General features: G+C 35.5%; 2 protein-coding genes across 3 annotated transcripts; both read left to right on the forward strand.

The window, feature by feature from the left end:
• The first annotated feature begins 790 nt into the window (after window positions 1-790).
• Window positions 791-7,226, forward strand: LOC116209922 (sugar transporter ERD6-like 6). Its single transcript, XM_031543679.1, has 18 exons — window positions 791-1,258; window positions 1,369-1,431; window positions 1,514-1,603; window positions 2,450-2,509; window positions 2,679-2,744; window positions 2,827-2,892; window positions 2,989-3,064; window positions 3,325-3,389; window positions 3,553-3,645; window positions 3,741-3,821; window positions 3,918-4,002; window positions 4,607-4,653; window positions 5,028-5,090; window positions 5,733-5,792; window positions 5,922-5,987; window positions 6,078-6,137; window positions 6,247-6,361; window positions 6,894-7,226. The coding sequence occupies exons 1-18, from the start codon at window positions 1,052-1,054 to the stop codon at window positions 7,004-7,006; spliced, it is 1,476 nt and encodes a 491-aa protein (XP_031399539.1). The 5' UTR covers window positions 791-1,051; the 3' UTR covers window positions 7,007-7,226.
• A 4,899-nt stretch (window positions 7,227-12,125) lies between these two features.
• LOC116209915 (nucleolar protein 6) lies at window positions 12,126-23,659 on the forward strand. 2 transcript variants are annotated; one of them, XM_031543671.1, is made up of 26 exons: window positions 12,126-12,562; window positions 13,223-13,384; window positions 13,568-13,733; window positions 13,855-13,971; window positions 14,083-14,216; window positions 14,302-14,452; window positions 15,660-15,727; window positions 16,053-16,151; window positions 16,272-16,387; window positions 17,008-17,182; window positions 17,631-17,741; window positions 17,820-17,898; window positions 18,365-18,508; window positions 18,594-18,707; window positions 19,601-19,722; window positions 19,825-19,907; window positions 20,217-20,341; window positions 20,436-20,556; window positions 20,698-20,835; window positions 21,213-21,309; window positions 21,418-21,543; window positions 22,207-22,299; window positions 22,386-22,491; window positions 22,748-22,890; window positions 22,971-23,057; window positions 23,159-23,659. In XM_031543671.1, exons 1-26 carry the CDS (start codon window positions 12,407-12,409, stop codon window positions 23,285-23,287), a joined length of 3,162 nt encoding a protein of 1,053 aa, XP_031399531.1. In that variant the 5' UTR covers window positions 12,126-12,406; the 3' UTR covers window positions 23,288-23,659. The 2 variants fall into 2 exon arrangements, with proteins under 2 accessions (XP_031399531.1, XP_031399532.1); XM_031543672.1 differs by having other exon boundaries at window positions 12,407-12,562; window positions 20,442-20,556.
• Window positions 23,660-23,861: the final 202 nt, after the last annotated feature.

Consider the following 23,861-nt stretch of genomic DNA (forward strand, 5'->3'; position numbering starts at 1 on the left):
AGAAACATCGAATCCTACGTGAGCCCGGCTTGTAAACCTTAAAACAAACAAATCACGAGAAGCACGTGGGCGTGCTTGCATGCAACGAACAATAAATGGAGCTCCAGCGAACGGACTTTACGTACAGAAATCTTAAATTCAATGACAACAGCTCGTGTTCAGGATTTAAAAACTTTAAAGAAAGAAATAGTCATAGGAAGCACCAAAACATGGTACAATGGGAAGTTGAGTTTTAAATTCGTGGAATTTATACAATTGAAACTCATTGAAAATTGCTTGCGACCGAGGCAGTTGATGGAAAAATTATGTATTAGTCTTAGCTCATGGAGAGCGAAAAAAGAAACAATCATACTGAGCTTACACGATGATGTATTAGCATGACATTGAGTTACGGTGACGCATTTAATATCTTCAACTAAAATTTATAGTATTTCGATTCACGTGTTCAGTACGATCAAAATATTATATACTTGAACTAAAAGTATCTGATAACTATCAACGTACATTGATTTAAGTGATTCGGTGTTTGTACTGCTTAAGTAAAGTTTTCGATTCGAGTCTTTGCGAATACAAAAAATTCATTCTGATAGAGTTTTAGCCCTTAATGAGTTGATTCGACTCGATTAAATTAATCGGGATCAATTAGACTTTCGAAGAAGAGGTTTACATTGAAAAAATATGACTGACTCAATATCATGTTACTGTTCCATTTACGGAATATTCAGCCCCTACAATATTTTGCTATTATGGGGTACATGCGCCTGGGCTCTCGTATCATTTTTTCCACTGCGTCCCCATCTTCTTCCCTGACAGGTCACGTCAAACTCAAACACCCGTCAACCGGGAATCCAAATCGCCATCGTCAAATCTGCTGGGCAAAAACTTCTCTGCTCCGCTCAATCCAACCGGGCTGAGGCCGACTCCCACCTCCCGGCAGCCGGCCTCTCCTCCATCGAAGCTCTCCTTCAACTCTCGTGCCGCAACCCGTCATCGTCCTTTCACAGAGAACGGGGAGAAGGGAATTTTTTATTAGATCGACCGCAAGATCGCCATGAGCAGCAGCGCCGGCGGCAGAGACGATCCCGAGGATGGGAGGGACCTCCGGAAGCCGTTCCTGCAAACCGGGAGCTGGTACAAGATGGGCTCCAGGCAGTCCAGCAGCCTCCTCGGCTCCACCACCCAGATCTTGGACGGCGGCGTCTCTGTCCTTCTCTGCGTCCTTATTGTCTCCCTCTGCCCTATCCAGTTCGGGTTCACCGTAAGCAACTTCCAATCTGATCCTGATATGATATAATCAAAATCATTCTCGATGGCGGCAAATTGAATTGGGAATAGCTCTTTGATATTGGTCGCTTGGTTGATTTTCAGTGTGGATACTCTTCTCCCACGGAGCAGTCGATCATCAGCGATCTCGGCCTCACACTGTCTCAGGTTTAACTTGCCATTCGGTGTCAGCCACTTCCAGTTGACTTTTGGGTTTGATGTCTTATTCGATGTTCATTGATGATGGCAGTACTCCATTTTTGGGTCGCTGGCGAACGTGGGAGCTATGGTTGGCGCCATAACCAGTGGTCAGATGTCAGAGTACATTGGCCGCAAAGGGGTATGTGTGGTTTTGATTGTTTGTGTTTGATTAGTTCCTGCTCTTGTCCTGACAGTATTAATGAATACCCTAACGGTCATCACACAATCTAATCTGTCGTGACGGAATACATGCTTCTGACACTGTCATGTTTGGTATAATCAATGACACGTAGCTGATAAGAATCTTTTGGCATGTCCGTAAATTAGTCGAGTGAGTCTAATGAGAAAGCTGCTCCCAATTATGTTTTCAAGAAATTTGGAAATCCAGAAGCTTGCTCCTCGTTTTGCTATAAATGCAAGTAGCTCACTAAATTTCTGTCGAGTTTATTTTATTTGGTTGAATGGCTAAAGATTGCGAAAAAACTGAATGTAAGTTTTAGATGGGCAGTTCCTTGTTTTACGTTAGGAGAATGAATGACCATTTACCAGTGAGAGACGTATTAGTGTTAATCTTACCCGATAAAGATTGTGTTTAGTTTGACTATCAAGTCAGCGAAGTCACAACATGTTTGGTTATCTCATCTCACATTTATTGCGTTGGCACTTCCCCTTATGAGCAACCCATTTACAAATTGAAGTCTCCATAACTTGTAAAAAGATCTATTTAGATGTTTCTCAGATTGATCTTATTGAAAGCTTTAGAAGTTGATTTTGTTGATTTAATTCTTCTGAATATAGTAAGTCCTATCTCTCAAGTTGGTACAAAAATAATTTCTTTCCTCAGCCGATTACTATTTATTCTTTTCTTTTTTATCAGAAAGTATGTAGCATCTCACTTTTAATAACATGTAATTTTCTGAAGCTTTGCCTATGTTTTTCCTCTCTTTAGTTTTGGCGGCTGACTCTTGGTTTTTCTCTGATCCAGTCTCTGATGATTGCTGCAGTTCCTAATGTCATAGGTTGGCTTGCTATATCATTTGCGAAAGTAAGTGACTGCTGAATATTTCTCTTAGTTCTTTATCATTCCAAAAAAAAAAAAAGGGTTGGTGAAAAGTTTAGTGTTTGGAATACTATCAACCATATCTGTATTGTTTTAGATTCCCAAGAAAAGAAAAAAGCATCCATTTTATATAAATGTTTGTTGTTTTCTGTAGGATACCTCATTCTTGTACATGGGAAGGTTGTTGGAGGGATTTGGTGTTGGAGTAATTTCATATACGGTAGAAATTTTAAAGCTTTCTGCGATTTCAATTGAACCTCTCGAAGAAATAGAGAAAACACAATTTTTGCTGTTATTTGTAGGTTCCTGTTTATATTGCCGAGATAGCGCCTCAAGACAAGAGAGGAAGTCTAGGATCTGTAAATCAGGTCTGTGAGCTAACCGAGTGCTCTTATGATCACTATCACATGATTATAGATAATGGATAAATTAAAATATGAGACCCTTTTCCTTCTTTTTTGCAGCTTTCTATTACAATTGGAATTATGTTAGCATACTTGCTTGGGATGTTTGTCAGTTGGAGAGTGCTTGCAATATTAGGTAAGCAAGTTAAGGAGTTCTGTGCTGAAATAAATCTTTTAGAAGAGCAGTTACAATCCTAGGTGTCCACGGGCTAGTGCTCACCTTAACTGATAAAATGATAGTAACAGACCGCTGTCATATTGTTTTGGTTCATGTGAATTCTCCCTTGACTGCGTCATGCAGCTGAATATCTGCTACCTAAGATTTGCATACCCATCAAACGGCCCTTTGCCATTATCTTTTTTTTTTTTTTTTTAATTTCTGATAATCCTTTGCAGGTGCTCTGCCATGTCTAATTGTGATTCCTGGCCTATTTTTCATACCGGAGTCTCCTCGTTGGCTGGTATGCAAGTGCTATGATTCCTTTTTTATTTTTATTTTTATATAGATATTAAATATTTTGCCTTCATTTTCTGTTCCTTATTGTTGGCTCTCTGTGAATTATGATCATTTTTCTGTTTTCATTTATTTTTCTTGGTTCTCCTTGGACTGAAAAAATTTTGCAGGCCAAAATGGGGATGACAGAGGAGTTTGAAATGTCTTTGCAAGTCCTAAGGGGTTTTGATACAGATATTTCTGTTGAAGCAAATGACATCAAGGTAATAGAAACCAGTGCTCAAGGATTTATTCCATATATTCATTATATATATATATATATCTCATAGTTTTGCTTCTGATGGTTGTATTTTCTTAGAGAGCTGTTGCTTCATCCTGCAAGAAAACCACAGTAAGATTCGCGGATCTCAAGCGAAAACGATATTGGTTTCCTCTAATGGTTGGTATTCATTGGTATTGGTTTTAATTTCTCCTCTTCTGTAGTTTATTTGATTTTTTATACTCTAATCCTCTATGAATTACATGAATGTTGCAGTTGGGTATTGGTCTGCTACTGCTGCAGCAGCTCAGTGGCATCAATGGTGTTTTATTCTATTCAACTACGATATTTGAAAGTGCTGGTCAGATTCTTACTCTTTCACCAAATTCTTTGTGGGTCTTTCTTAGTCTTGAATTGCTTTGTATTTCTTCAACAAAAAGAAGAAAAAAAAAATCACTTTGTATATCATTTATACACAGACACACAGACACACACACACACACACACAGAGGAAAAAGTGATTTTATGGTCGAACATGGAGTGGCTATTTGCAAGATACATCCTATCTATAGAGTTCCTCTTAGATACCAAACTAAATCTATCATTTAAATTTACGGGGGACTTCTTTAGGGATCTCTCAGCATGAGAGATAAAAAAATTTTAAATTTCCTAGTATATGTAATATATAATATATAAAATGGGGCTTGTAAATGCCTAATTTTGATAATTTTAGGTGTTTGCTGGTGATGTTCAACTCTGTTTATTTTTTATGTTGGATAATTTTCATTATTCCGAAGGTCGTTTTTCAATTTAAAAAATGACCTTCGGGACCCACACGGAGCTCACACCTTCGCTATGTTGCCGCTGGTAGAGTTGGAAATTTAGTACATAGTGGACCATTATATTTGCTGAAGAAATCCTAACAAATCTTCGTCTTCATCCCATGTGACCTGCAATAATTATAGGAGTTTCATCAAGTAACTTCGCAACATTTTGTCTCGGTGCTATTCAGGTAAAGTGATTTTTCTTCTCACTCTTCTGCAGATAGTCTGGAGCCTTTACTTGGAAAAGGGTCTTTTACTGTTTATACTGGACCTGTTTCCTCTATTCTTACTTCATTCTCCATAGAAGGGAACTTGTTAACATTGACATAAATTTCTCTAGTGAAGAGAATTTGGTTTTATTCTGATAATTTTTATCGGAAAGAAATTTGAAGGTTTTGCTAATAAGGAAATTTATTTTTGATGGCTCATGTTGATTCAGGATTACTCTAATGATAAAGAATGCCTGTCCACTTTTGCTAGAGATGTAATTTCGAATTAGTGAGCAGCAAAAAATTTGTATAGAAAACAGCGTGATCTCTTATGAGAAGTTGCTATTCTTCAGGTTATTGCCACGGGAGTTAACCTTTGGCTGATGGATAGAGTGGGGCGCAGACTGCTTCTAATAGTATGACGAACTATACTCTCAACTTTTAGATATATATATATGTGTGTGTGTGTGTGTGTGTGTGTGTGTGTGTGTATTATATGTCCTAAAAAAGAGTGAAAGAGGTTTCAGTTTATCATCAATTTAATAGGTGAATTGCTTTTGCAACTTAAGATTTCACTAGGTCCAATTTTCACCTTATAGCGTAATAATTTCCATTCTGCATCCTGAAATTCTATAGTTGGTTAATTCTGCATCTTACGTCTTTAGTTTTCATTTCACCTGATAGAAGAAACCTGTTTTTTCCCCCAAAACCGGAGAAAATTAAAATATTGTCATCAACTTGTCTTTATCCGGATCAATTCATCCTCAAAATAATTCGTTCACACTTGGAGAATGGCGCCAGATAGCTACACTTAGAATATGTAATATATTGGTTTCATCAAGTTTCAGATGGTATCTGGTTTAGACAAACTGCAACCAGAATAATAAATCAGAATTAAATTGAGCACATGTAGATTTCAGGGCTCATTTATCTTGACTTGAAAATTGAAGGTGCATAATTGTGTTGGTATAAAATTTTGGGTGCAGGGCAGATTAAATGTGAAACTTCAAGTATGCAAAACAGAATTTTGGTAATCTAACATGTTTATTCTTTTTTAGGTTTCATCTTCTGCAATGACTGTTAGCCTTGCAGTCGTTGCCATTGCGTTCTATATAGAGGTCAGTATTATTATCGTGATAGCCTTCTGAATTAATTTGAGTTTTTTTTTTTTTTGGCTGGAATTGAATTTATTCCAGAGTTTGTGGATATGACTCTAATATTAACTGAATTTCATCTGATGTTACCAGGGTTCTGTATCAGCAGACTCTAACTTATATGCCGATATGGGGATACTTTCGCTGATTGGGGTTGTGGTGAGTTTTCTTTCCACTTATTCATGTCTTGTTCATGGAGTCCTTTTGTTTCCGGGGGTCGACCTGACACCTTCCAAATTCTCTATTCAGGCTTTTGTTATTTCCTTCTCTCTGGGAATGGGAGCAATTCCCTGGCTTATAATGGCAGAGGTAATTAGCAGAAAGAGATTTACTATCACTATGAAAGTTTACAAGTTCTCTCTTGAGGTAAACTACTGTAGCTGGTGGCTCATTCTCACTCTCAAATGCAAATTTTCAGATTCTTCCGGTGAGTATTAAAGGTCTTGCTGGTAGTGTGGCGGTATTGACGAATTGGCTAACATCCTTTGCCATCACAATGAGTGCGAACTTGCTTTTGGATTGGAGCCCTGGAGGTAAATTCAAAGTCTCATGTTATATATGGAATAATACATTATATGTATGTATCTCGATTATAAATGCCAACCTTTTTCAAACTATCATACCCTTGTCACCCGAAGTGCTCTAAATCCCTTTCCCTGAGAAGAAAAACGCAGCTCTTTGATTTGAGGTTATGAGTGTAAATCGATTATTTTGATGATCTATTGACACCTTAAGCCATTGCCACTTGGCTAGAAGTGGTGCAACAGATGATCCATCCAAAAAATGCAGTGCCAGCTATGACTAAATGTGATGCGACGACACAAATAAAATTAGTAACAGAAGGCACAAGGAACTAGTGAGTCATTGCCGCAGTTTAAATGGCAACCTGAAGAGTCCTTTCGCTGTGAATTCTTCAATTTGGAACGGAACCAATTCTCACCAGGTGTCTCTAACACTGAGCTCCTGAGGAGCTGCCTGATATAGATTGTTCTCACCAGGTGTTCAGATCCCGGAATTTGAGCTAGCTATTCTGGGCTTGTCTGATGTTGTTTCTCACTTGGACAGGTACCTTCACGATGTATGCAGCTGTGGCTGCTTTTACGGTTGCTTTCGTGACACTCTGGGTCCCTGAGACCAAAGGAAGAACTCTGGAAGAGATTCAATCATCATTCAGATGATCCCATATATCAACCCGCCTATTTTTTTGTGACAAAAGTCAATCTGTATCTGCTCTGAGCTTCCATCAGCGACCTTTCTTTTAATCTCAATTTTTTTTAGCATCTTTCTTGTACTTAAAAACGTGTACAGTGAGAGAATCACTACCAATTTTTCGTCTCTCTGCATGTGTGAATGGACTTTCCGAATTGTTACCGAAATCAGATTGTTTTGAAAAGCAAAGTTCTGATTCATTTTGGCATAACAAGCGTTACATCAGAGCGAATGAGATTTTGCTGTCAGTAGTAAGTGCAATGCCCAAGTGATATGGATATGACGACAATGATCCGAATGTATACGACGGATTGGTTGATCTCCACTCTCTGTTTTGTTTGAGGGAGATCGCTAACTGAATCCAATTAGTCGTTAGTTAATATAGTATATGTCATGTTTGGTATTAGGGGTGATTGGTTTCGGGTACCCTGTATTTTTCATAATATCCGGACCTTACCCTGTAAGGGACAGGTTCCAAGATTTTGGAACCGGATCCTACCCTGTTGAATCATGGAACCGGAACCTACCCGGAACCTGTATTATACCACAGGTTCCGGGTACCCTGTTGGAACCTGTAAATTTTTTCTTCTCGCTAAATAAAATTGAAAATATCACATACATAATCAGTAATTATGCCAAATAGAATATCAATAAAATTTAGATTAATCCACAACAATGAAATAATAATATGTCTCATCAATCCATCGACAAAATTGAACATCCATAATACGACCTCATAAAACAAAGTGCCTATGTTCTGATTCATTAGAGAAGATAGTAACTTTACTCTTTCCTCTCTTTTTTTTTTTCAATAAATAACCGGTTCCGGGTACCCTGTCAGCAGGAACCGGAACCGGAACCGATTTTCACAGGTTCTTAATTTTAATACCCGGAACCTACCCTATTTTCAATACGAGCTACCCGGACCCTACCCGTTAGGGTAGGTTCTAACCGGTTCCGGGTATACCCAGTACCCATGCACACCCCTATTTGGTATTAGAGGAATGGAATGAAATTAAATGAAATAAAGATGGATGAGTGGTAGAACGAAATATAATAAAAATGAGAGAATTTGCAACTTTTGTTGATCTTGCAAGTACAATGGAATATAATTAAAAACAAAAAATATATATATATATATATATTTACCAAACATTCTTTTATACTCATATTTAATAAAATGCTCTTGCATATTGATAAAATCATAATTCATGCTATCAATCAATATCACTATCAATATCAAAATAAGTATATGAAACTTAAGTCGTACAATGGAGAAGCTCTACGATGTCATTTTTCTCATATTCTCAGCTCATGGTCGTGTGATCTTTCTGGTTTTCAAGCCTAATAAATGATTATTCTATTTGCTATTTAAGTTAAATAACTTGTACCGTATTATATATGGACTTGCTTCCATAAAAAATTAGATTTAAATATCTATTTATACTATTTTTATTTATAGTTTTTTTTTTCAAAAATTAAAAATTCTGTTCATAATTAAAATTGTTTTTTGAGATATGAAATGATTTTCTAAAAAAAATTTTCTATAGATAGAAAGTAAAAAAATTTTCTATAGATAGAAAGTATGAAAATTTATTTTCTGTACAAGATATTTTTTAGCTGTGCTCTGTCTACAGCTTACTCTGAATCCGCTATTTTCCAATTCCGGTGTGCCCTATGCTATATAATATTTATATTTTTAAAAGTTACAACCCTTTTATTTGTATTGGGTATCCGATTATGTGTTTTCTAAAATATATTTTACTGCAATGTTTCTTGACAGATTAATAATTAAATTATATATATATATATATACATATAAACTTGACTATATTGTAATAATCTAATTAAATTACTATTTCATATGTTAATTTCTCTATAGAAATTAATAAAGTATTATTATTATTGTTAATAATAATAGAAATTATAAAGTATAATAATAATAATAATATTATTATTGTGATTAATAATACTATATAGTATATAATTTTAAAAAATCAAGAAGTATTAAAGAAAAGGTTTCCTATTTCATTCATAAATAAATATCCATAAATTTTTAGAAGTATTGTCTATTTATTAAAATTTGATTAAGTATTTCTTTCATCGAAGTGATTGGGCCATTTTCGCTAAAATTTTTCAAATTCATAAAACTCATTTATGTAATGTGAAAAGAAGAAAGTACAAGCATATACTAAAATTTAAAACATTAAATGTTCTATAATTATTTCTCTTTCATCAAATAACTAAAGGTTTTGAAATTTTTAGAATTTTCTAAAATTATTTCCATAGAAAGACTTATAATAGAAATGATGCATGTGAATTTATAATAAAAATTTTGCATATTAATATAAATTATAAATTCATATCAATTAATATTTTCATACTTAACTTCTCATCATAATTTCTTTACAAAATCCGTAAGGAATTAATTTTTTTGTGGTATATAATATCTAGTAATTTACCCAAATATCTTAAGAAATTGTGATTAATTCATATATTACTACTACATTAGAGAATGAGTAGTGATGTAACTTTTTCAAAATTATCATTTCTCCAATTCGAAATTAGTATGCCAAGTTTTGAGGATAATTTTATTATCTTAAGTTTTTAGGATATATTAAAATTAAAATATTTCACATCAAATATCTTTATGCATATATATCGAAATTATTAAGTATTTTAATTCTTAAACTTTTACTTTTTATTCATTTATTATTAATTTAGTCATGTATAAGCTTAATTAAATATATTTTCTAAGTACTAAAATTATTAAGTATTTTTATTTATACTCTTAATTTGATGCATTTATTTATATAATTTAATCATATTTAATTCTAATTATAAATATTTACAATTATGCCATTGTTTATTACAATTTATTTAATGTAATATATATACATATACACTGCATTTTCTTGTTTGTGCGTTGCACGAGACTTTCACGAGAAATAAATTTTTATTTACATAATTTAAACTTATTTGTTTTACTTAAGTTTCAAAAATTCCATGGGAAAATATTCCGTTTTCTATAGTATATAATATCTACTAACTATATCCAAATATCTTTAGGAATTTTGATCAATTCATATATTACAAATATATTAGAGAAACAGAAGAAAAATAGTGGGTCACATTTTCAAAATTATTATTTTTCATTCCAATAAAAATTAGTAACTATAACTTTTTTTCATTGCACTTGCTTACCTGTTATATAGTTGTCGTGGATAACCTCTTGAGATCTTGATCTCTTTATTATACTCTATGATATTTTTTTTAGTTGATATTTCTAATGAGTAATCCAAAAAACACCTTTGAGGACAAATTTTTATTTTTCAAAAAGTCAAATTTCACTATTTGTTGTGTTATTCTTAATCAAATCTCGTATATTATATTTCATGAATTTGATTAATTTTAGCTAAAAGGAACCAATTATTTTCATGAGAGATTTACTTAATTGAAGCTTTATAAGATTCACAATAGATTAAAACATTATTAAATAAAGTTTAAATTCATATAATTAATTTGTTTTATTTTTCTACGATTATGAATGTTTATTTACTATTGAAATAACAATAACCATTTGAATCAATGTATTCTTCATTTTCATATTTACCACTATTATTTATAATATTATTTAATTTTTATTTAATATATTAATCTATGAATTACAATACATTTACTAGTATACCTCATTTATTATACAACATTGATGGTAAAATTTTATTGTTTGACATTCGCATTGATGGTAAAATTACTATTATGAGACCATTTAATTCAAACAATTAGTAGGTTTATCTTTTATAGCTGATTTATTAATGTTAGGAGGTGGAAATTAATATTTTTACTATCGTACTTAGCAATTTTAATTGTTGATCGTAATTTATTTCTCCCCACATATGAGCATAATATCTCTCCGCTAAGGTATATATATTGACCATAAGACATATAGACAATTAAACCATTAATTTTAGTCAAGTTTATCTATCTATATATATGTAAAGTTAGCTAAATTAAAATGACTCAACTATTTTCATGAGATATCAAACTATTTATTTTAATCAAATCTCATACAATTATTTAAGTTTTGAGAATAATAATAAAATATTGTTTTTTTAGTATATATGGTACTTAATTGTATGTATATTTACAATTATGTCACTCTATTTGTATTTAATTTATGTAAATAATATATATATATATATGAGATAGTATCATTTAATCCTCAATGTTATTTAGAGTGCGTTTAGATTTAGAGTTGAGTTGAGTTGAGTTTTGTTTTAATTGGTTTGTAATGATTGTATTGTTGAATTATGAGAAAAAGTGTGAAAAGTAATAAATAATTGAGAGCAAGTCCTGATTAAGTCCTCCTTGTGTTGTTGAATTATGACCCCGTCCTGCCTCGTTGCGAGCCTTTCCTATTTCCCCTTCCCTTGCCTGGTTCCCCCCCTTTCCCCCCTGCCCCCCGTCTGCTTGTGATGTTGACTTGAAGATCCGTGCGTTGCGTTGCGTTGCGTTGAGTTCCCCAATTTTCAAAACCCCCCCCCCCCCTACACATTTACTTTCTGCCCTTATAATATTTAAAAATTACTTTTCTAACCTTATTTCCTGTGTAATATACAACTATCTATATATATATATAGGTATCTCCTATAATAGATTTACCTTTCTATGCCTATGATATTACAACATTTACCTTTATGATCATATTAATTATCCTATAATCAATTATATATATATATGTGTGTGGTGTGTGTTCTAATATGATTTGAAGATCTCATCTCTTAAGTAGAGATTCAATTTTCATGACCAAAAGTGTCTTTTCCCCCATCAAGAAATGGACCTAGGATTGAGTTTTTTTCAATTAAGTGCCTATAAAGAAAAAACTCTTTTGGTCTTTAATCTTTGACCTTTTTTTGTCATTTTGGTCCTAAAACATTTTCTTTTTTTGCTTCTCTTGTTCTCGACCTTTCACGTTGCTCATATAGTTACATTTTCAGTTAACTTTGCTAACGTGAGCGTTAAAAATTTAAATATATATCAAAATATAACAAATATTTAAGGGAAAAAAAGAATGAGGGCAACCCGGTGGCCACCCACTTCGACCGCGGTCTCCCGATTTCCCTCCTTGCTCCTCTCGTTGGTTCGGTTGTTCGGTTAAGTCGGGTTCCGTTCGGATTGAACCGATTGGAATCCCTCAACCCGACCCCAATCGGGTCTCGTCGTCTTCTTCCCCTCGTTAAACCCTGACATCCCCCAAGTCGCTGCCCCCCTTAAACCCTACTTAGAGCTATTGTTTTGATGACGAATTGAACCCTAGAGCTGTAATTTCAGCTGTTTTGACGGAGAGAAGATTGAAGAAGACGGAAAAAATGGAGCTTGATGCGTTAATGGACCCAATGGACATGAAGGTGAATGAGCTGCTCGAGGAGGTCCAGGTCGACTACTCTCCCTCCTTCACGAAGCTCGTCGACGACACCGTTTCCGCCATCCGAGACGCCCTTGGCAAAATCCCAGATGACTTGCAGGTTCGCTTTCTTCTTCAATATTCTTCTTCCGCTATTCCGCTGTTAATTGCGTGGAGGCCGGCTCCGGTAGGATTTCCCAAATTGAATTTAGATTAATAACTGAAATACAAGAGATGGAGGAAAGAGAAGGAAGAATCAGATGAACTAATATAGTAGTGGAAGCAAAATTCTTTTATCCTAAAACACACCAATTTTTAAGCTTCCCCCCCCCCCCCCCCCCCCCCCCCCCCCCCCCCCCCCCCCCCCCCCTTCTTCTGCTGTATGGTTCCAAGGAAGTGAAAGTATCGATTCTGGATTGCAGGCATCGCAGACAATGATATAGAAAATGAGAAAAAAAAAATTCTTTAGCTGCAATTGCAAATGTATTCTCCAATGATGTCTTGGTATACTAAATAGAACAGCTGACCATTGCCTCACAAACTGCATGTTCCATGTCTGGAATTTAGTGAAACAATAGGACTCCATATAATTTACCTTAGCGGAGCCAAGGAAAGGGTATGTATTGGTTTGATCATGTTTTTAATCTTAGCTGAGCCAAGCACCAGAAGCTCAGTAAACTTTTTCTTTTCTTTTTCTTTTTTTGTATTATATTCCGTTTTTCTGGTAAAATGTGCCAATTCTCATTGATTGCCATTTCTTAATGCGATGTAAATTGGGCAGGTTACTGCAGAGTTGGCTCCGGGCTTTGTGAGGGACATTGGGGCGGACAAAGTTGAGTTCAAGTTTAAGAAACCTCAGTCTTTGCAAATTGGTGGGAGTTATGCCATACAAGGGATTGCAAAGCCTAATGTAAATGTGGACCTTATGTTACGTATGCCAAAGGTATGAAAGCAGTGAATAGTCTCTTGTACTTTCTCTTAGGTCTTGCCATTAATATCATCATAGAGAGCCACGCTTACTTTAGAAGACAATAGTCGTAGATGTGCTCATTCAACATCATTTAGACAAAGAGTTATATTAGATGTATAAGTAACTGCTGACATTGCCAAATCAATTTTTTGTCAGGACTGCTTTCTCAAGACGGATTATTTGGACTACCGGTATTTTGCCAAGAGATGCTTGTATATCTGTGTAATCAAGAAGTACCTGAAATTGTCACAACTATTTAGTAACGTTGAATGGTCTGCCTTACAAAATGAGGCCCGAAAACCTATATTAGTTGTCTATCCAGGTATATTTTTCCATATATGTATACATATTCTGCTTTACATTTAAGTTAGCAATTCTCTGGAATTGACTGTTTGATGAGGACATGCTAATTGAAGTTGTGATTTATATTTTTGGGTATGCAGCCGTTAAGCTGGCTGAAGTTCCTGGTTTTTCTGTGAGAATTATTCCTACAGCTACATCCGTGTTTGACAGTTCCAAGTTGAACCTGAAGCGCAATAACGTCCGGTCTCTTTGTGAAGGTTGGATTTTTCTGAAGAGTCATCTTGTTAACAGTTTCATATGACATTGTCTATCAATACTTCGACATGGTGGTACATTAACTGTATAGAATATTCTTAATGTCTTTGTAGAGGGCATTTTCCAAGCATCACCTCGTTACAATAGTAGCATACTTGAAGATATGTTCATGGAGGAGAATGTAGAATTTGTGAATAGAACTTTTCGTGAATGGAAGAGCTTGAGAGATGCGCTAATTTTGCTTAAGGTACAATCAGAGTTCTGATGGACTTAATTTTGGTGGAATTTTAGTATGGCTGCTTGACAAAAATAAGTTACTTTCATTTATGCAGGCGTGGGCTCGTCAGAGAAGTTCCTTGTACATGCACGATAGTCTAAATGGATTTCTAATCTCTATAATTTTATCATACTTGGCCAATCATGAAAAGATTAACAAATCAATGAAGGCCATGCAGATTTTTCGTGTTACTCTTGTCTTCATTGGTATGCTTGCTCCTACTACTATTTCCAGTTACCTGCATTGTTTGTCCAGCTGGATTTTTCATGGAAAATGGTGATAGAGAGCTGATTGGTGCTGATTAATTTTATTTATCTATAGAACTGTTAGGAAACATTAGTAGTTGTGGCATATACAAGAGGACTATATTCAATATCTAAAAGAGATAAAAGGATTGACGAAGGGGCTGCAGCTCTTACGTCTTCCAATTTTTTGAGTAAATCCGTTGCTTGAACGTGTTGGAGCAACCCATTAAGACCAACAGACCCGTCAAAGTTTCATAGACAATCATGAAGTTTGTGATCTTTTGGATTTTTGTGGAGGAACTGTAAATGAAAAAAGTATGGGACTTGACTCGAACTGGTCGTTTTCTTTTCTTTTTCCTCCCAAACAATGTGATGCTATAGGCAAACAAGTTTTGAAAATTATAGTGGAGTTCAGAAGGAAAACCTACCCTTTTATAATGCAATAAAAATTTCTTAGTGGTCCATGTACAACTTTATGTGATGATGTACCTCTGTTAATCATAATGTGGACTGGTAAAGCATAACTGAAGTATGAAATTTCTTGTCTTTATAGCTCTTATGTTATCAATCATAACAATCAGCAATTACTTTCTTTCGCTATTATTTGCATAGGATATTTGCTGAAAAAAAGAAAAACAAAATGAAAAGGAAAAAGTTTTGGAAAATTTTATTAGTGATTGATCAATTCATCTTGAAACTAGCTATTACACTGACTTTACCCAGTTTCAACTTTCATAGAAAGATAAAATGATTTTGTTATGTTGAAATATTTCCTCTATATTGTTGCTATAGTTATGTTCATTATAAAATTATAAATATAGAACTTTTCTTTCAGGAAATTCTACTAGGCAATTGATGACGTAAAAGCTAATATATTGGGACCATATTTTCGCAAAAAGCGAACTAATATTATCCAAAAATACGATCCTATAAATAAAATTACCTTGAAGCATATAAATTGATTCTGTTATCTTGTTAATTATTTTATTCAATTATGTAAGTAGTTTAATAAAATCCAACTAACTTCTTACATATTTGCGGTGTAGTCAACTAAAAAAAAAACCTGCAGTGAAGCATAGGCATTTGATATTTGTATAATCTAATACCATAGTATTTATTTGACGATGATAACATTCTTTCTGTTTTTCTCTTCACCCTCCCCTTACAGCTACCTCAAAATTGTGGAAACGTGGGCTTTACTTTCAAGCACTTGGGGAGAACGGTATCCCGAAGGAGGTAAGGCATGTCGAAGGAGGACAAGTGCCTCTCTTTCAATTGCGTAGGGCATTTCTTTCCCAGATGAAAACCAGAACTTTACCCATATAGTTTGGGATGATGTTATGACTGTTTGATAATGGCCAACCTGTAGTCCTGTCATACACTCATGCCTTGATTGTTTGCACTTCTTTTGGGGCAAAATTGCAGAAAACTTTCTGCTGAATAAGGGAATTCTTTGACCAAAAGCTCATGCTATGCTATCAAAATTGTGCTATACTGGTGACATATTCTCAGAATTGTTGCTTAGTGTATATACTATTCATTCTGTGTATTGTTGATGCAGGAAAGGACACAAATTGTGGATCTTTTCCCGGTAGTGATTTGCAATGCATCTGCTCCGTTTAATATAGCTTTTCGTGTATCGGAGAATGGATTTCTGGAGGTAATAATATCTCGATAACTGTGACACCAGGTTTATATGCCTGGTAGGAGAGAATTGATTCCTTTCTTATTTTTACAGTACCAACCTTTTGAAAGTAATGGTTTTTCGTGAACATTTCAGCTTCAAGAGGAGACTGCTTTGACTCTTACATGCATGGAGAAGTGCAGAGATGGTGGTTTTGAGGAATATCTTATGATGAAGTTGGATTACCCTGCTAAGTTTGATCTTTGCATAAGGTAAAATATGATATAATGTATTCACCCAAAACATAAATGATATAATATTTTCAACTTTTCCATTGCAATGTAGACACTGTTATATGCAGTGACATGCTTTGCCAACAGGAACTGTTTATTGAGCTTGTTAATCAAGAAATGATTGCAGATTATATGACCGTATGTATCTCAGTTACTACACAGAAAGAATCAGTGTCTCATTTTATTCACATGCTTCTTTTAGAAAATCCCAGACCTTTTCTCATCAAAATTAGTACTTATTGTCGACTTGGGAGAACACATTTCAGGTTGTTGGTTCGTAATCGCACTTGTCATTTGATTGCAAAGGCATTATCTGTCTCCCAATAATGGTTTAGTTACTATTAAAGGTTAGTTCACGGGTAAGAGTTAGTTAAAAAAGAAATATATCTGTTTAAATATAGAGTGTAGACTGCAATCTCATTATATTGGCATGATGACAGAGTGCATATGCTAGGTGGGACTTCCATGGCCCATCTATTTACTAGTAGATGGAATTTATACAAAATGGCTTGGGCATGAATATGTTGTGCACCATTAGTACTCTTCTAAATCACTTGCTCTTTCTTCCTAGACATATCTTTGACATGTTTCTTATGTAGGCTTAATTTGAGGGGACACAAGGAGGTTTATGCATCAGGAGTTTGCTTAGACAGTGAATGTTGGAGAATGTACGAAGAGAAAGTTCATGAGGTTCTACGCCATGGACTGGGGGACAGAGCAAAAATGATTCGTGTTACCTGGAGAAATACCCTGCTGGAATACAGTATAGAAAATGTAATGAATTAATGGTATTATTTAAACGCTCTCTGCAGAAAATTTTCTAAATGCATAGTTTATGAAACTGGCCCAGATTGCTTGATGAACCCTAAGCCAGTCTAATCTGGGAGTGGATCCCTGTGTGGTCTGCGTCTTGGAAAAGTGGGATATAAATGGGAACCCACCATTAGGTTCTTACTGACAAACAATCATCCCCTTAAACTGGATTCTTTGAGCTTGTTTTATATGATTTCCAATACCTCAAATTTAGTGAATTGATACCTAAGTTTTTTATGATGTTTTTGTATAATTTTTGCAACCTGGCTAGACCCTATGAACATACATCTAAACCTGCGAAACCAGGAATCTGAAGCTCCATTTGTCTAGCTATGGAAACTATGGAACCAAACAGTGGCACTATTTTGTTGTATACAATTATTGAAGGGCTCCTTTCCTATGATTCTAGGGTCTATCCACACTTGGTGCGGAGCCATTATTTGTTGGAGTTTCATTGAATTCGGTGGAAAAAGCCTTTAGGGTGGTTGATATTGGTCCACATGCTGAAAACAAAGAGGAGGTAAGTACATGTTCTTTTGATGTCCAACATTAATGTATCTTTGCATGAGTTTGTAGCTGACATTTTATATATCTTTAGGCTCTCAAATTCCGAACATTCTGGGGTGAGAAGGCTGAGTTGCGAAGATTCAAAGATGGGACAATTGCAGAGAGCACAGGTAAGGGAAAAGGATTTTGCGTCTTTGATATTAGCTTCTGAGGCATGGATATAGAAACAAGATTTCGGGTCTGTTTTTTGAGGAAACTGGATAAAGTGAAACCCATAGAACCAGTTGATTCTTATTGGGATGGGTAGGTTTACGCTTTACACCAGTGTTTTTTTTTTTTTGGGGGTGAGTGGGCAGAACTTGCTTTTAATCAGTGTCATTCCTTGAATTAAGTGTAAATTTTAATGACATTATGATACCTTATACATTAATTATTCTTAATATGTTCTTACATGTTTTTAAGTGTGTTGAACCCATTAACACATGGCTTGGTTGGTTTTTCGTGCTATGAAAACTATGCCCATAAATTCTCTTGCATATAATGTGAAATTCCTCCTCTTCTTTTTTTTTTTTTCTCCCTGCTGCTTGGAAGTTCTTTTGTAGATGATCCTGATATATTGCTTTTCCTCTTTTACAGTGTGGGAAAGTGAACCATGGACAAGACATCTCATTGTAAAAAGGATCACTGAATATGTACTTTCTCGGCATCTCTCTCTCTCGAAAGATGATATAATACCATTTATGGATCAACTGGATTTTGCACTGCTTTATGGAGTTCAAGGTAATCTTATCTGAATTTCAACTGGTGTGGTTTGCGTCATATCTTCTTTTTACAAAGTTTATAATACTTGGATGATTTGTTTCAGATCCGATTTCATATTCTGGAACTTTAACGCAAGCATTCGAAATTTTATCCAAGCGCTTGCGTAATATTGAAGATATACCTTTGAAGGTATCCAGTGTGCAGCCTCTAAATTCAGGTATGGACTCCCCACTTGGAAAGGAATTACGTATCAATATTTATAATAACTTTTTCCCCTTATATTTTTGTGTCTGCTAGATTAGTAACTTATATTCATTTTCATGCTTAAAATATTATGAAATTCTGTGTTCCTATCTAAATACTTATTTCTTATTTGCTGCTCTATGGTTGCTTCTTTGTTCCTGGTGCTAGCTGTGGTAGGACTATTCTGTTCTTTATTTGGTTCAGTCATTTATTTTGCAATATGTTGTAATTTGTTATTGCAGAGAGACAGGGTTGCCCCTAATTCCTTGCATTAATCATAAATATGTTGCTCCTGATTCTCTGATGATGCCTTCTATTCGTAATAATATATTTACAATAGTTCTCATATTTTGTTAAGATTTGTACGAGAAATTCTCAAATTAGTGGGAGATTGGATGGGGAAAAAGTCACTTATATGCACTTGTAATTTGCAATTGGATGTAGTGCTCTGAAGTTGATCATCAAAGTCACATTAGTTTTTTCAGCTTACTTATATGTGAGTACTCATTCAAATCTAAATTCTTTTAGATGGTCAAATGATGATCAATAATGTGTACAAATCCCCCAAAATCTGTGTTTTACTAGTTTCGATGCAAATCTTAGATTTCTTTGATGTTTCCTTTGAAATGAAATGCTTTATATGCCATGTAATATCTGTTAGATACCCTTCTTTTTCTTGTAAACATAAAATCTTCATTCCTATGTCAACTCACTGAAGTATAATGTAGCATTCTATAGCTGGTTCATAACTCATTGAAATTTTTTTCATACATGTATTTTTTCCTGCCTTGCACTTTCTGAAGTTTTTCTAGGCTTACTCCTTGCATGTGTTTAGCTACATTACTTTATTTGTGCTTGCAATCCCAGCATTCAGGTTCACTTCTGCCTCTCCTCCCGAACCTCATCCACTGATTATTGAGAACGGCAAGCTTCCAAGGAAGTTAAAGCTTGTTCCCTCCTACATTCAGCCGCTAGAGGTTATGATTCAGGTATCTGTCAAATTTTTTTTATTGATTATCTTTGCATAAATGTTTACAATGAGTCGTAGTTTATTATGTTCTTACTCAATAGTGAACTATTGGTTCGACTAGTTGGAAGGTTCTGGGAACTGGCCAATGGATGACGTAGCAATTGAGAAAACGAAAACTGCTTTTCTTCTTCAAATTGGGGAGAGGTAGGTCAATCTGATTTTTATCTGCGAATTATGTTTGTCATCTTGATTCTTTGTGATTAACTTTTCTGAGGGCAACTGTTTTATTCTGTGTTGTAAAAGAGTTATTATTACCCATCAGCAAAATCATGGGGATTTGAAACAATAAGGGTCTTTCCAGTAATAACCTCAAATTGCCCTTCGTTGGGGGGGGGGCGAAGAAGAAAATAATTTGTTTGGCTAATGTTCTTTATACCAAAAAAATTGGTTTTAGAAAGATGTTTGGAAGCAATTTCTAACTGCACCCTAAATTTCTTACATCCAAAATTGCAGCCTCCAAAATAACTATGGGATGACGTGCATTGCGACGGAAGAAGATGTAGATATTTTAGTGTCTGGATTTGCTTTTCGTCTTAAAATTTTGCATGAAAAGGGGCTGAGCTTGTTGAACCGCGAAGGTCAGTTTTCTCCTTCCATGATATGACTTTATTTTCAATTGTTACGACTATCAAAGTCTAATGATGACGATTTTTGAAAATTGCGAATTGGCAGTAGCAGGTAATCAAGCGAAGAAGATTTCATCTACAGACAAGGCACTTTTCATTCGCGGCCAGCATGCTAGTATGATTAATGGCTTGCTACAACGTCAGCCCATTTACGGGCCTATTGTTAGGTATGATTTAAGAATTTTTTAGATTTTTATATACAGTCCATTATTAGATAGATCTTCTATTGATATTCATATAAGTGGTTTCAACGTTGTTTTCCAAGTAAATCTGATTTGTGGCCTCTTGTCATTTTATTCACGCTGAAGACTTGCAAAAAGATGGTTTGCCTCGCATCTCTTTTCAGCTTGCCTTGTAGAAGAGGCAGTTGAGCTGTTGGTGGCTTATCTCTTTTTGAAGCCATTCCCATTTTCTGCTCCCTGCTCACGGATCACTGGCTTCTTGAGGTTGAGTTTCCTCGTGACTTTTCACCATTTAATATTTCTTGGCCAATTATTAGAGTTACAATGGGAGTATGAAATAAATAGATGTATTTTTTATATATATGTGAAGAACGTTTACTTTGATATCTAAAGTAGTATCTTAGAATTGGAAGTTACTAGATAAATAATGCTCTCCAATAATATAGATTTAGATGTATACGTTGTATAAGCTCATGCCTCAACTTGCATGCCTGCTGACAAATAAATTGTATTTGGTTTCCATAGAGACCAAACTTATGACTGTTATCTAAATTTTTTCCATTGTGAAAGTGATTCTTCTTCAAGCATATATTTCTATTAAATTGATGCGCAATGTTTCGTGTCTTCTTGTTGGAGAATAGGTTCCTAAGACTACTAGCCGACTACAACTGGATGTTCTCTCCATTGATTGTTGACATAAATAATGACTTGACACAAGAAGATGAGAAAGAAATAAATGTGAGTTGTGAAGTTGAGCAACTAATACATGCAGTGAATTCAGTTTGTCGCCAGACTTTATTCGTCTCTCCCCTCTCCGTTGTTATGAACTACCATTCTACTTTCCAGGAGAAATTCTTCCTAAGCAGAAGAGTCTATGAGGAGAATCCACAGGCTGTGGAACCCGCAATGTTTATAGCTACTGTATATGACAAGGCATCAGAAGCTTGGACTGGATCATCTCCTAATTCTGCGGTAAGTCATACCCAACAATATAATGTTAATATTGTTTCCGAACATTGGACAAGAAAACAATTTGTTTAGGCTGATTTATGAGATAGGTGATCTGATGCTGAAGTAATAATGTTGATGTCCATATTGTGACTCTGTTGCTCTTGTTTGGGTGATCATTCTTTTAGCATTGCCTATGCTGTGGTATCATCTCAAAATCATAGTTATCAGCTTGAACTGAATGGCCTGCCATGAATCAGGGGTGGGTGGGCACAGCAAAGTAAAAAAGAGCGGACTCTGAGCTGGGATTAATCGGTTTTTTATTTTTTTGTGTTAGGTTCATAGGGACAGACTAGTCTATTTTTGGGCTTGACATTAGAAAATCAACTCGCATTGGATTTAGGATTCAATGTGGTTTCGTGCACTATTTAAAGTACTCCCAGTCTCAATGGCCGAAACAAGCATAAAGAACCAAACTGGAGAAGACCTTTTCTCTAGGTTGGTATATTGAGGCTAGTATGATTCTTGTCTGGAGTAAAACCAAACCTGACCGAGCAATACACAACCCCATTGCAAATAGGACTGAATGACTGTCCATTTGCATGGGCTATTTAAGAATATTTTCATCCCTCAGATCTAGTGCTTTCGGCCTATTGACTGGCTAAATGATGTGGTGATTGTGAAAAGGATCTAAAGAGGATGGCGGCCTATGCAAGAAGCAGCGCAAACCTGTTGTCAAAGCTTGTATTGCAGGAGCAGCATGATGATTACAGATGGGAGGTGAGCAGGACTCATTTGCTTGGAAATTTGAGTCTTCCATTCTCTCTGTGATGCTATAATGTGAAGATTTACCGTTTGGCTTGCAGTGTCTTTTCAGGACTCCTTTGAACAACTACGATGCTGTGATCCTTCTTCATCGGGATCGGTTACCTTACCCCCAACGCCTGCTCTTTCCATCTGAACTCCACCAAGGTATGTATTTTGCAATTCCAACTAGACCTCTATGTGGAACTCAATAATAAGAATTAATCAAATCTCATAGTAGATGAATGTATAGTGCATGTGAGAATGTAAAGTAATATGTAGAAGAAGTCATTTGATATTTAAATTGATCATATAATTTAGTCATTTAGAAAAGTTATATTCTCATATCAACAAGACATAGATATGCTGAGGGGAATGCTGCAGTTGTTTTAACGCTAAGGGGAAGTCTCCTTTTCCGGGACAGGTAGACACGTTGCTCAGGGGAATGCTAGCAAGGCCTTTCACCCCTTCCTTCAACCATTGGACTTGAAGGGGAGCTTGGAGGAAATCAAGAACCAGGTTATGGTGGACTTTGATCCCCTGAGGTGCTTTCTGCGAGATCTGGAGGTAAGTTCCATTCAAAATATGAATGCGATGTTATATTTCATAAGATATTGATGTGCACTGTTTTCCGGCAAATATCGCAGAGAGACTTCCATGATATGTTCAAGATGTGGTATGATTCTTTGGGAGGCGACGCAATTGGGCTCACTTGGCAGAAAGCTTCTTCAAAGGTAACCTCTGGTTATCAAATTTTCTTTTTCTCCTGATATCAGTCTTACACATATCATCATTTCATTTCAACCAAAATCCTTTGTATCGTTGCTTCTTTCAGAAACGGGGGCGACAAGAGGAGGATGAGGGAATTAAAGCACCAGTCGATCTGCTCAAGACTGTTGGTGAGCTCGGGAAGGGCCTTGTGAGGAGCGTATATTTTCTCAAGGCACCAAGGCTCATGAATTAGAATGTCTTTGATATCTCAAACCTTTTCGAGCCAAATCCGGGCTGACTAACAGCTTTTGTGCTGTATTGGCTGCTCGCATCGTTTCCCTGCTGCACGGTGTTCGAGACGGTCGAGTGAGATGGGAAAATCTAACTTGTACTTTCTGCGGTTTTGTTCTTCCAATTTTGTTTTACGTGTAAATTTACTTCGAGTCAAGTTTTATTTAGCATAAAATGTAACACTGACGAAAGCAAGTGCGATGCAATTTTCCTGTAAGCATTCACTTGCAAGACTTAGCAAAAAGGGGGCTGTGTCATTGTGTTGTGAGCTTGTGGTCTGCTTAGGTGAATTTCAATTAATCCAATGGTTATATGCAATTGTCACGGTTGTGTCGATACTCCACTTAATTGCTACAGGGAACTGAACTCTTGGTGAGATACTGTTATAGCCGATGTACGGATTGTCGATGCTGGTCCTAAACACACCGTCGAAGAGAACATATGTGTATCTTCTATGTAAGAGTCGACTCGGGCATGAGGATGACGTGTTGGTTAAAATCTCAAGTTCTCATCACTGTCTAACCTTTATATAATCA

This window comes from Punica granatum, chromosome 6 (genome assembly GCF_007655135.1).
Source record: "Punica granatum isolate Tunisia-2019 chromosome 6, ASM765513v2, whole genome shotgun sequence".
Lineage (NCBI taxonomy): Eukaryota > Viridiplantae > Streptophyta > Magnoliopsida > Myrtales > Lythraceae > Punica > Punica granatum.

Bases quoted from the DNA above. Each gene is read 5' to 3' on its own strand.
- LOC116209915 (XM_031543671.1), top strand. From the start codon at position 12,407: ATGGAGCTTGATGCGTTAATGGACCCAATGGACATGAAGGTGAATGAG. The intron at 16,152-16,271 runs GTAATAATATCT...TGAACATTTCAG, and splicing joins CGGAGAATGGATTTCTGGAG to CTTCAAGAGGAGACTGCTTT. The intron at 17,742-17,819 runs GTAAGTACATGT...ATATATCTTTAG, and splicing joins ATGCTGAAAACAAAGAGGAG to GCTCTCAAATTCCGAACATT.
- LOC116209922 (XM_031543679.1), top strand. From the start codon at position 1,052: ATGAGCAGCAGCGCCGGCGGCAGAGACGATCCCGAGGATGGGAGGGAC. The intron at 1,432-1,513 runs GTTTAACTTGCC...TGATGATGGCAG, and splicing joins TCGGCCTCACACTGTCTCAG to TACTCCATTTTTGGGTCGCT. The intron at 2,745-2,826 runs GTAGAAATTTTA...TGTTATTTGTAG, and splicing joins TTGGAGTAATTTCATATACG to GTTCCTGTTTATATTGCCGA.